This window comes from Squalius cephalus (genome assembly GCF_949319135.1).
Source record: "Squalius cephalus genome assembly, chromosome: 2".
Lineage (NCBI taxonomy): Eukaryota > Metazoa > Chordata > Actinopteri > Cypriniformes > Leuciscidae > Squalius > Squalius cephalus.
Window position 1 is genome coordinate 29,991,335 of NC_137123.1, and position 12,985 is coordinate 30,004,319.

The 12,985-nt window shown below is 39.5% G+C and overlaps 1 protein-coding gene across 1 annotated transcript; it reads left to right on the forward strand.

The window, feature by feature from the left end:
* The first annotated feature begins 5,623 nt into the window (after positions 1–5,623).
* LOC307149750 (uncharacterized protein) lies at positions 5,624–8,191 on the forward strand. Its single transcript, XM_079856310.1, has 4 exons — positions 5,624–5,911; positions 6,726–6,857; positions 6,969–7,106; positions 7,364–8,191. The coding sequence occupies exons 1-4, from the start codon at positions 5,833–5,835 to the stop codon at positions 8,092–8,094; spliced, it is 1,080 nt and encodes a 359-aa protein (XP_079712436.1). The 5' UTR covers positions 5,624–5,832; the 3' UTR covers positions 8,095–8,191.
* The last annotated feature ends 4,794 nt before the right edge of the window (positions 8,192–12,985 follow it).

Genomic DNA, 12,985 nt, shown 5'->3' on the forward strand with positions numbered 1-12,985 from the left:
GTCAATATTGTAATGTACAACATAATTCGAGCAATTAGTCTGATTCAAAGGGAAATCAAAATGCCAAATCCTGACTGATGAGAGGAGGAGCTGGGGATGGAGGAGGGTAATTCGCTCCTGAGAAACGTGATAGCTGCTGATAATACTGAAGGGGTTTATATATTAATACAGTTATAGGTGTCGTATTCCTATAGGTAGACGTGAATCAGCTGTCAGCTGATGTGAGCTTGACTAACGTGACGTGCCAGAACTAACGCTACACTTGATTTCACTCAGATGTACTTCAAACCTTTAAAAACACTGACAGATTCAGTTTGGTTTTCAGTACTATCAGTAAAGAATGTTAATAGGGACTGGAAATGAAGAAGAGAAAAGTTTGTTCTATAAATGAGATAAATTATTTCAAGTATAATCCAGTGAAATATTTCTAGAAACAATTGGATAGCCTATTGTTAAATAAATCTGATGAGAATTTATTAATGTCTTCACATTGTGAGAGATGATGATACAAGTGCTTTTCTTGTGAATGAAAAATGTGTAATGTTTGTAGTATAAGCTGTAAAAAAAAGTCATTTTTATTTTACCTGAAAAAACTAATATCCTAAATGTCCGCTACACTTCTCCTGACTGACCCTTGTTCGCATAAGATCTCTATGCAGGTTGCTTTATCATAATTCATCCAAATAATTTATCGGAGATGCAAATGGCACTGTCTCTGTGTTTAAAAAGTGTATTAGATGCAGTGTTTTCCTGTGTTGTTGTTATTGTTGCCATGTCAAAAAGAGAATGGTTCAGTTCAGTGCGGTTCCGTTCACTGTTCAGTGCTTTTAAACATTAAATTAGATATTTCCAAACTTGTATCCTCTCGTAACTCTTCTTTCTTCTTCTCCCAATATAAAATAAACCACATTATTGTTTGATATAAAGTATGGCTATTAAGGAGATCGGAAAATATATAAACATGTTTTCTCAGGGACAGTATTTCCTGTGTACAATGTAAATTCTAAAACTGAAAAATAATTTTAAATATATGCAAATAAATACCCAGAACCCATTTAATCTTTTTGCACCAATTGGTTAATCTGGACCTGGGTCTCAAGCAACTTCCATAGATTATTGTTTTCCTTGATTGACCTGGATTTTAGCATTGGCAAAGAAGATCTGTGTTTTCTGTAGCTATCGAAGGATATCGTGAGACCAAAGGCTGTCTTAGTCTTCGCAACACTGTGTCAGGAGGATGATGAGTCATGTGTCTATCAAGTTGTGCTTGCATGAAGCATGCAAATCTTCCATGCCTTCAAAGTTCACTTCCCAATGCTCAGTGACATGTAAATTTAAGCTTATTTAAAAGACATGCACATATGTATCTTCAGTACTAACTTTATTTTCTGTAGAGGAAGTTAAGCTTCTCTCAGGTGTTTTGTATTTTGAGCTCCACCAGAGGTTGCTCTTCATCTTTGATTCCTCGTTCACTCAGAACCACTATCTGAGGTTTCAGAGCCAGTGTCTTTATCAGCTGTATTGGTCCTGCTTAATATTAAGTGTCTTAACTACTATTAATAATTTGATACAATGCACTTATTGCGTACATACATGTTTTTACATTGTACTTATATATAAAAAAATCTGTCAATAAAATGTATAAATATAAAATACCATAAAGCAGATACAAAAAGCTTGAAGGAATAAAGATTATTTAATTACCCTTTGTTTTGATGGTCCCAGCTAACAAAAATATGTTCTTAGAATGTTTTGCTAACATTACCATTAAGCTATGAAACATTATTTATGAATGTTTTTTCTTGGTTTATGCGTTAGAGGAACACTCCCATTCTATAATTTTGAAAATGTTATGAAACCCTTATTTCTAAATGCTGAATGTTCAAAACATCTAGTTTTTAAAATGTTTTAAGATTTTTTTTATTTCATTAAAAAATAAAACTTTCTATACAAAAATCCTCCCCCAGGAACATTGCTTCTTTTCATCCATCCATTGTTTACAAAGCTCATCCCTTCTAGGGTCGTGAAGTTGCACAGCATGGATTGGTCAGTTAATTTACCTATGCTGCATGTTTTTGATTTTTGGGGGGAAACTGGAGCAAACCCACATTGACACAAAGAGAACCTGCAAACTCCTGGCTCAGCCGGGACTCGAACCAGGGACCTTCTTGCTGTGAGGTGATAGCGCTACCCACTGAGCTACTTGTTGTATGTAAGTTTATTTATGCATTTAATTTGTTACAGCTACATGTGTGGAATAAACACAATCAAGCGTGCCGCACAAGCCCTGAAAAGTGAAGCCAAAACGTCTCGATCGCCCCCCGGTGACTGTACTAGTATAGGTCATAAGCCCCGCCTCCCTGTGTTATTCAACGGGACGTGAGACCAAATTAAATTAAATTACACTTCAAATATCTTTTTTCCCAAAGGTGGTTTCTTTCATTTGCTGTCGTTTTTATCACGCTGATGTAAGTTCAAGTGTCTGTTTCAAAAATAAGTTGGTTTTTAGTTAGTTACGTGATGCGGTGGTGTAACGTCATGATTGACAGCTGTGATTGACAGGTTCTCTGAGCGAAGTAGTCACTGAAGCACCAACGGACATTTTTTGGGGGATCTTCGGAGGACTGAGGAGATTGTATTTACTTTATTTTAACAAGCCTCTTGTCGTACTGCAATCAATTTTTAAAAAAGTGTACAGAATGCACTCTCCCTGCGCAGGTCTGGTCCCGAGATTACTGCGCAGACTCAAGTTCCAATATGTCAGCGCCATATTGGGACACTGGCGGCTTCAGTTCTAATCAATGGAAGAGAGCGAAGGGGCGTCGTCCATCTTTTTTTACAGTCTATGGATACAATACACATAAAACTTAGATCAATTGTTCATTCAACAAAAATCACCTGTTCAATATGACACAACTTAACATCAAAGTACTACTATTTCAAAAGGCAATTCACACATTACATTTCAAATGAGTGTCTATTCATTTCCTTACAATGATCTAACTATCAATTGACACAACTGCTCAAAATGATAAGTAGGCTAACTGTTGCATTACTCTTAATGCATAGTTGTATGGAAACAGACAAACAATCTTCCATGTTTAAATCATGAAAGTTTCAAGATAACAAGATTCATTGTTTGTCACCAATTAGCGTGGAGCATGAACCAATTAGACTACAATATCCATGGATGTAGCCTAATATTTTATCATAATGCTTCATCAGACTGTGTATATGGTCCCAAATACTGTACCACCTTTTCAGACTATACAGTATTGACAGTACTGCACTGTATAGATAATCACTCCTGTTTTGTTTCTTACAGTACAAGCAAGCAAGTTGAGGAACACTGCATTTGATGTTTTACAGTACTGTCTTTACTTTTCTATTTCATTGCTAATTATTTTTGCTTTGATTCAAATAAACCTATGTTGTGATTGTAGCCTACTGTAGTGTTTTGCATCAATATATTACAAACTTTGTTCAATGATTCCACTGTGTCTGTAGTATTCTCTCTACTACTGCAGTACTTTTACAGAGATGTATTTACTGTACATGTAGTACCATAATGAAACCTGTATCACCTATTTTGTTCTACAATATTTAATGATTGTACGAACAATGACACAGTGAAACTATCGGTTGCTTGTGTGTGGGTGATCTATAGTTATGTTTCAATGGTATTTCACAGTAAATTAGTTTTTTGAACCAATGATTGTGCAAGTGCAAGATTTCTTTAAATATGTGAATGCACAATGCAGTGTTTTGAACATTAGACAGCCTGTGTTACAAGTGATAACCGTTTTGAGTTTTGTGTCTAGAGTTTTGAAAAATGACATCAAGGTTCTGAAAATAGTAGCAAAGTGATTGTAAAAAGCGTTAACTGCCGTAGCTAAAGAGCGCAAAAATCACTAATCAACAGTAAAGAGGATGGCGTAGGGGTAATTTAATCATCAGACAAAATACAAAAAAAGGAAGTGATTTTAAAAAGCAAGAGAAGGGTTGCTTTTGGCATTTAATGATATACAGAAATGATTACAATGCTACATAACCTAAAACATAACATTAACTTTCTTAATCTGTCACGTAGTAACGACTACGGAAAATCAGCTGTTCTCCTGTAGTAGACGGTTACGTAGAATGTCACGAGGTAGCAGTTAATGTCGCTCATGCGCACACAATAGAACGACAGAATGCCGTTGCCGTACCACCAGAGGCTGTTGCTTAAAGTCCCTACTGTCTAAGCAAGCGGTGGTGGGGGACTTTGAGAGAACTGAGCTGAAGCTTGCCGTTGACTCTGTATGTGCAGGCCCGGGGCAAGTGGAAAGATTGCTTTCTCTGTATAGCATTTAGTACTCTGTGTTGTGCCCGCAGCATCCCCAGTCCAAATCTGGATCATGGGAGTCTTTTCGTGTAGGTGAAGACGTTGTTGAACTCCTTTTTGCCAACACAATATTTTCGCCATCCACATTGATAGTTGGCCCAGGTGTTCTCTGATGCTCAAATCCAGAAATGAAAATACCGTGTGACTCACTGGTGGGAGTAGTCGTGGCCGAGAGGTTAAGGCGATGGACTTGAAATCCATTGGGGTCTCCCCGCGCAGGTTCGAACCCTGCCGACTACGTGGCTCCTTGTCACTTTGTCTGTTTGCGACAGGAATTGTGACATCCAGGAGCTTTGTACAAGCTGCTTTTTTCCCTAAAACGGAAAATTGGGCAACCCACATCTCTTTTCAAGCCTGAAGCGAGCAGGTTTTTGTGTAGGTGAAGACGTCGTTAGTTTATAAATAAGTGTTTTGGCACACCTGTCCGAGTGGCGCTACAAATTCTTCTAAAATCTGATTTTATTTCGGGCATGTTAAATTAGCGTTCGACAAACGCGAACAAACTTTTATTTATGTACACTCACAATAACAATTAAATGTTGTGCTTTTGTAAAATAAAGAAAACAAACAGGGTGCGCTTCCTGCCGTCTCGGTCTCCGTCACAGAAATAAACCAAAACTCTATAGGCTACTTGCCTCGGTCACGATAAGAAATATGTCTATAGAAAGCTTGAGTGAACAAATATTATCTGATTATGCAATCCATATGAAACCATCCAATATTAAATTGGCTATGATATAACCATGGCTGTGTATTCCCCTATATTCACTACTGTGGCTGGAAACATTGTTTTCATTCATAATTACTTGCATGGATTCACATCGCAAATCAATCAACAATTGAAAAATTCAGATTCAAATTCTAGACATGCCCCTGTGTCTCTTGATGTTCAATGCAGATTTATGCCAGTCTCCAGTAGAGATCCATTTCCTGGAGAGTTTAGGTGTAGGAGTTTAGTCATAATTACAACTTGTAACTTCTTCTTCTTCTTCTTCTTCTTCTTCTTCTTCTTCACAACTTGTAACTTGTGGTAGAACTCCGACTTGTACCACGTGATCGATGCAGATTCATTTGCCGTTGATAGTGTTGCCATAAAAACAATCAATCATCTCCTAATTATGGTAATTATTACGAAATCCAACCCTAATCAATCACACCTGAACAAGCTAATCAAGGTCTTCAAGATTAGGCTATATTAGAAAGCTACAGGCAAGTGATTTTCATTAGGGTTGGAATTACCCAGACCCCCAATTGGATCTTTAAAAACGCATTTTCAAAAAGTGTTTTAAACGCTTTTGATAGCGTTTGTTGTGGGACTCAGCTGATAATTTGATGCAGCAACAGGGGTTTTTCTTTGTAGTTTTGTGGTCCTTGCTGTCTGCCCCTCCTGACTCACTAATTCAGTGCATCTTCCAGCAGAGTTGATTTTGAGATTGCAGGTCGAGAGGATGACAGCTCAAGTGTACTGCTCGTTTAGTGCTGTTTTATTGTGTCTGTCTGCTTGTTTAAGCACAACAGATGCTGGAGGTGAGAAGTTATTTTAGCTTCATTACGCAGCCTGAAGAAGTGCATACATAAAGTGCCTTGCAAAATTTGTTTTCAGATACATCTGCTTACAAAAATACAGTACAGACGTCAAGTGGAAGTTCATCTTTGTATGTTGGTTTAGTTTTAATAATAAGCAAAGTATAAATATGCAAACTGTCATAAGTTTATGCATTTTTCATTGTACAAGTTAAACCCATAAAATCACTAATAGGCATTTGTTTACTGTAAAACAAGAACATTAGTGTAATATGTCTACAAATTGTTACCAGACTGTATCAATCCTGAGTTTAAACTTTTACCTAAAGTTTTTTTGTTTTTTTGTTTTAAGAAATGCATAAGCCTACAATATAACATGGGTGGCTAATTATAACCGATAACTCTGCATTTTACATATATAGTGGGTTTCTATATTTGTTTTGTTTTCTGTTGAGTAGCTTATTAAAATGCTTAAAAGGAAATGAGGGTGGTCATGGGGATGGCATCATTTTTGAAGATGTACACCAGTAAATTTGTATACAACATATTAACTGTCCATGTTTTCTATCAGCATTACACTATTACTCACTCTACTACAGTGGGGTAGGTTGTAATTGCACTCTTAATCTTTGAAACCGATTGATGCAATTTAGTGAAAAATGGTAGATTTCTAAGCTACTTGAAATGAAGCAGATAAATGTGTGAATATTATAAAGTTTGAGACTCATTGCAAAACCCTTGACTTGCAAATGCTGAAGCAAGCTATTACAGCACTTCCTGGTCTCCCCTAATGTTCCTCTTGAATCCTCTACTGTAGTGTCTGGTCATTGCCCGGCGACGCTGACAGTCGTGCCCTCCCGACGAGGATGCACTTCTGATAGAGACTGCTCTGGAGGACACAAATGCTGTCAATTTCCCTGTGGGCCTGCGTGTGTGCCGCCTGTTTTCAGTGAGTTTTAATTATTGATGCATGCTGTATGTCTTCCAGAAAATTTCATACAGTGTATGAGACATTCAGTATTCAGTGACGTGGTTTCTCTGTCATGTGTCTCTATAACAGCAAAGGCAGGGGAGTGTCCAAGCACAAATTCTGGAGCAGGAATGTGTGCAGAGTTGTGTTACTATGACAGTGACTGTCTGAACAATGAGAAATGCTGCAGCAATGGATGTGGACATCAGTGTATGGATCCATTTGCAGGTATTTATTATATTAGTGTTTGGGTCAGCTTCCTCATTTCAGTGTCTTGTTTTATAATTAATTGTTCTCAATGTAAAGTATTCAGCCAATAGCACGGTTTAAAGCACAGGATGGCTTTACAAAATTAATTCATATGATTAATACGATCATGATTAATAATTAAGAGGAGTAAAACTTGTTATTTGGGTTTTGTGATGTATCTGAGACTGAATGCCTCTAAACGGACTGACTGAAGTTGACTATCTGTATCCATCCAGTGAAGCCTGCAGCCGAACAGCCGAAGCCTCCAGGAAAGCCTGCAGCCAAGCCTCCAGTGAAGCCTGCAGCCGAACCTCCAAAGCCTCCAGTGAAGCCTGCAGCCGAACCTCCAAAGCCTCCAGGAAAGCCTGCAGCCAAGCCTCCAGTGAAGCCTGCAGCTGAACCTCCAAAGCCTGCAGCCAAGCCTCCAGTGAAGCCTCCAGCCGAACCTCCAAAGCCTCCAGGAAAGCCTGCAGCCAAGCCTCCAGTGAAGCCTCCAGCCGAACCTCCAAAGCCTCCAGGAAAGCCTGCAGCCGAACCTCCGAAGCCTCCAGTAAAGCCTGCAGCTGAACCTCCGAAGTCTCCAGTGAAGCCTTCCGCCGAACTACCTGAGCCGGAGCCTTCTACCGAAGAGCCGGAGCCGCCTTCTGAACTGCCGGAGCCTTCTTCCGAAGAGCCGGAGCCTTCTAACGAACTGCCAGAGCCTTCTACAGAACTGCCGGAACCTTCTGCTGAACTGCCTGAGCCTTCTACCGAACCGCCGGAGCCTTCAGACGAACTGCCAGCGGAACCCCCGAAGCCTCCTGTGAAGCCTGCAGCGGAACCCCCAAAGCCTCCTGTGAAGCCTGCAATGGAACCCCCGAAGCCTCCAATGAAGCCTGCGGCCGAACCCCCGAAGCCTCCAATGAAGCCTGCAGCCAAACCGCCCAAGCTAGCTTACCCTTATGGCCAATGTCCTGGCCATAAGTAATGTGGCTATACATGCAATTAACTGTGCTGATTTAACCATTGGATGTATGGTGTGTTTTCCCTGTTTATCACCAAATAAATCTCACACTTGTAAGACCATTTCCTCTTTTTTATTTATTTAAGTGGGAAAACAAGGAATTAGATTTTTGTATTCCAGTGTTAGTTTGGCTGTTCTCTCACATAATGGCTCATTGGAATCAATGCGTGAGATCCCACCCTCCAAAGCCACGCCTCCTTCAAAATGCTTGAACACACACAGCAGAGTCTGTAAAGTTTCACGAGATGAAAGACTGCACTAAATTGCCTCATGTCTAAAATGCATAACATTACAGTTATAATGAACGTAAACAACTTGCAGTGCTCAAATTGTACCACCTGACTGGTGCAGATTAATTTCGGTGTTGACATTGAAATGTCTGAATCCAAATGCAATGATTGGACGAACAATTCTATTATTGATTGCTATAGGATGTGAAGTTTCAACCAGCATTGTCTATTGACCAATAGTCTTCTGCATTCTGAAGCATTTTAGTGAAATTGTGTCTTCTAGTGGTCATTTTATTTTAGGAAGTTGCAACTTCAAGCCTATTAACTGATGATCCCTTTAGTTACCTGTGACCAAATGAGTTCTGAGTGCCTGTAAAGCAGAATTCACACTGCACAATTTTCAAAGTAGTCGGGTCACTGTTCTTTTCACACTGCACGACTAACTGGGGTAACGTTCAGTTGCTGCTGTGTGCACGATGCACCGACGACAGGGGGGTTTCACACTGCATGACTTGACAAAAGAAAGAATCGCTGACAACTGTCTGGTCTGCAAACTGCGTTTCACAACCAAACCCACGCGAGAAGTGGCAGGAGTGGCATTTATTTCCCAGATATCGGGCTAAGATTAAACGAGAGAAACCGACTGTGAAACAAGTACATTTGTGGACTGAACGGAGCAAAGAACAACTGAGAGACTGTTTTGAACAGACGGACTGGCAATTGTTTTTTAATGCTAATGACAATGTTCATGATATCACTGAAAGTATTACGTCCTACGTTTTTTTTTTGTGAGAGCAACTGTGTTGAAACAAAAACTGTAAGTATATACCCAAACAATAAGAATTGGCTTACAAAAGATTTAAAAGTATGCCTTAATGAGAGGAAGGTAGCCTTTACGACGGGGGATAAGGAACTAGTTAGAGAGAAAAATAGAGAACTTAGGGGGAAAATTAAAAGTGCTAAACTAGAATATAAAAATAAAATTGAAAGTAAATTCCATAAGGGTAATGTAAAGCAAGCTTGGGAGGGACTGAATGTGATGATGGGAAGGAAGGGAAAGAAAACGAACCCCACTCAATCTCATAATGTATCTTTTGCTGATGAACTAAATGTATTTTTTGGCAGATTTGACACTGGTGAATGTAGCACTGAGGTTGATAGGATCTGTTCTGATATCCCCTTATATGAAAACATTACCCTGGAAGAATATGAAATTGCATACTGCTTGTCCCGCACAAAATCAAATAAGGCACCTGGACCTGATGGGTTGAATGGGCATGTACTAAAGGATTGTGTTTATCAATTGACCGGGGTCTTTACACAGTTATTCCAGCTTTTGTTAAATACACGAATAGTACCAAACCTATGGAAGGTATCCACAGTTGTCCCAGTACCCAAAATTACAGGAGCAAAAGGGTTAAATGATTTTAGACCAATATCATTAACATCTGTTTTGGGGAAATGTATGGAAAGAGTAATTATGCGGCACTTAATGTATTTTGTGAGTGATGTCTTGGATCCATTGCAATTCGCATATAAAAAAGCAAGAGGTACTGATGATGCAGTTTTAACATTATATAATTCAGTTGCTGAGCATGTACAATTAACTTCAAATTATGCTAGAATTTTGTTTTTAGATTTTACATCAGCTTTTAACACGATGAAGATTCACATTTTAATTCAGCGACTGATTGATTTGGGGGTAAATGGTGGACTTATCTGTGGATTAAAGATTTTTTATCTAATCGCCCGCAAAGAGTGGCTATTAATGGCAAACTGTCTGGAATTATCACATTAAATACAGGAGCCCCTCAGGGAGCAATTCTATCACCAATACTATTTTCTTTGTACATTAATGAGTATAGGATAAAAAATGAGGGGTTTAGTCTCCTTAAATATGCCGATGATATGGCACTTGTGGGTCTTATGAAAGTGGGAGATGTTGGTAGTGCTTCTGTATATTATGAACATGCTGAAGCACTTTTTGAGTGGTGCCAGTCGAGTGCACTGGTGATAAACACAAATAAGACAAAGGAGTTGGTAATAACTGGAGACAAGCATAATATTTTGGGGTTGGAACCTGTAGTACTAAATGGAAATCCAATAGAATTTGTCAGTAATTTTAAGTATTTGGGGACATATATTGATGCCCAACTTAATTTTTTAGAAAATACTGATAGCATTTGTAAGAAGGCTCACCAGAGGTTACATCTAATTAGGAGGTTGAATCACTTTGGTGTGAGCAAGATTATACTCGAAATGGTTTATAAAAATTTTGTGGAAAGTATTCTGGTTTTTAATATGACATCATGGTATGGTAACCTGACTGTTGTGAATAAAGCTAGACTGTCCAAGATTGTGAATGAGGCAAGCAAAATAATTGGTAAGACACAGAGACACTTGAATGATCTTTATCGTGGAAAAAGTAAGGAAAAGGCTTTAAAGATAGTAGGGGATGTTTCTCATCCTCTACATAGCAAGTTTCAACTGCTGCCGTCTGGAAGACGTTATAGGCAACCACGAGTAATTAGGAAGGTTTACCAATTATCCTTTGTGCCAAATGCTGTCAAGATTTTAAATGGTAATGATTGATGTGTGCTTTGTATATTTCATTCCCACCCCTTTTTTTTATTGTATTTTATGTGTTATGTGTTGTTGTATTGATGTATGTGAAGCCAGAGACAAATTTCCACTACGTGGACAATAAAGTAAAGTAAAGTAAAAGTAAAGTAAAGTAAAGAGTAGTCGTGGCCGAGAGGTTAAGGTGGTGGACTTGAAATCCATTGGGGTCTCCCCGTGCAGGTTCGAACCCTGCTGACTACGTGGCTCTTTGTCTGTTTGCGACAGGAATTGTGACATCCAGGAGCTTTGTACGAGCTGCATTTTTTTCTCTAACACGGAAAACTGGGCAACCCACATCTCTTTTCAAGCCTGAAGTGAGCAGGTTTTTGTGTAGGTGAAGACGTCGTTGAACTCCTTTTTGCCAACACATTATGTTAGCTGAGTGCATCTTCTGCTGCTCACATCCACATTGATGGTTGGCCCCCGGTGTCCTCTGCTGCTCACTTCCAGAAAGGAAAATAGCATGTGACTCACTACCACTATCACTGACTCGCTTTCAAGAGTAGTCGTGACCGAGAGGTTAAGGCGATGGACTTGAAAACCATTGGGGTCTCCCTGCGCAGGTTCGAACCCTGCTGACTATGTGGCTCTTTGTCTGATTGCGTCAGGAGTTGTGAAATCCAGGATCTTTGTACGAGCTGCTTTTTTTTCTAACACGGAAATTGGGCTCTTTTCAAGCCTGAAGTGGGCATCATTTCAAAAGGCCCAGATCATCTTTGATTTTCAAGTCCCTGTTCGGACGAAGGTTTGTTGCAGACCTCTCCTAATCTCGTGCTGTGCTCTTCCCAGCCTTTGAGGGAGGTGGTCTTCCTCTTCAAGAAAAGACATGGTGGAGTTATTTCCCAGCATTTGGTGTTGTTTTGCCTGCTGTAATGCTTGGTTACTGTCTAAGCAAGCGGTGGTGGGGGACTTGAGAGAACTGAGCTGAAGCTTGCCGTTGACTCTGTATGTGCAGGCCCGGGGCGAGTGGTTTGCTTTCTCTGTATAGCATTTAGTACTCTGTGTTGTGCTCGCAGCATCCCCAGTCCAAATCTTGATTATGGCAGTATTTTTGTGTATGTGAAGACGTCACTGAACTCCTTTTTGCCAACACAATATTTTAGCCGAGTGGACCCTCTGCTGCTCACATCCACATTGATGGTTGGCCCCAGTGTTCTCTGCTGCTCACATCCAGAAAAGAAAATAGCATGTGACTCACTGGCAGGAGTAGTCGTGGCCAAGAGGTTAAGGCGATGGGCTCGAAATCCATTGGGGTATCCCCGTGCAGGTTAGAACCCTGCCGACTACGTGGCTTTTTTTCACTTTGTCTGTTTGCGACAGGAATTGAGACATCCAGGAGCTTTGTACAAGCTGCTTTTTTTTTCTAACACGGAAATTGGGCTCTTTTCAAGCCTGAAGTGGGCATCGTTTCAAAAGGCCCAGATCATCTGTGATTTTGGCCATTCTATTCAGGCAGTCGGAGCAATGGCTTTGGCATCCCCCGACAACTTCACGGCCTTCACGTTGGGCAGCTCAAGAGTCGCTGCATTATATTTCATGGAGAATCTTGCATATTAGTGTTTTGAAATGTTTCATTCGTTCTCTCTTAGAAGAGTGAAACAGAAACCTACTCATTATGTCCCAATTGCTTGTTTGTCTAAACCACCTTAGAGTTAGCAACATGCCATGAAGAAAAAGAAAAAAAACTCAGCCTATCTCTCTCGTCCCTTTATAAATTGTGGTCTTCATCCTTTTACTTATCACTTTGAGCAGCTGTATCAATTGATAGTTAGATCATTGTAAGGAAATGAATAGACACTCATTTGAAATGTAATGTGTGAAATGCCTTTTGAAATAGTAGTACTTTGATGTTAAGTTGTGTCATATTGAACAGGTGATTTTTGTTGAATGAACAAATGATCTGTAAGGACATTAACTCAAAGGGGAAATATTAATAATAATCCATAATTACCAATTATGATTAATTATTAATATTTGGGTCAGTTAATTAGATTAACTTTGAG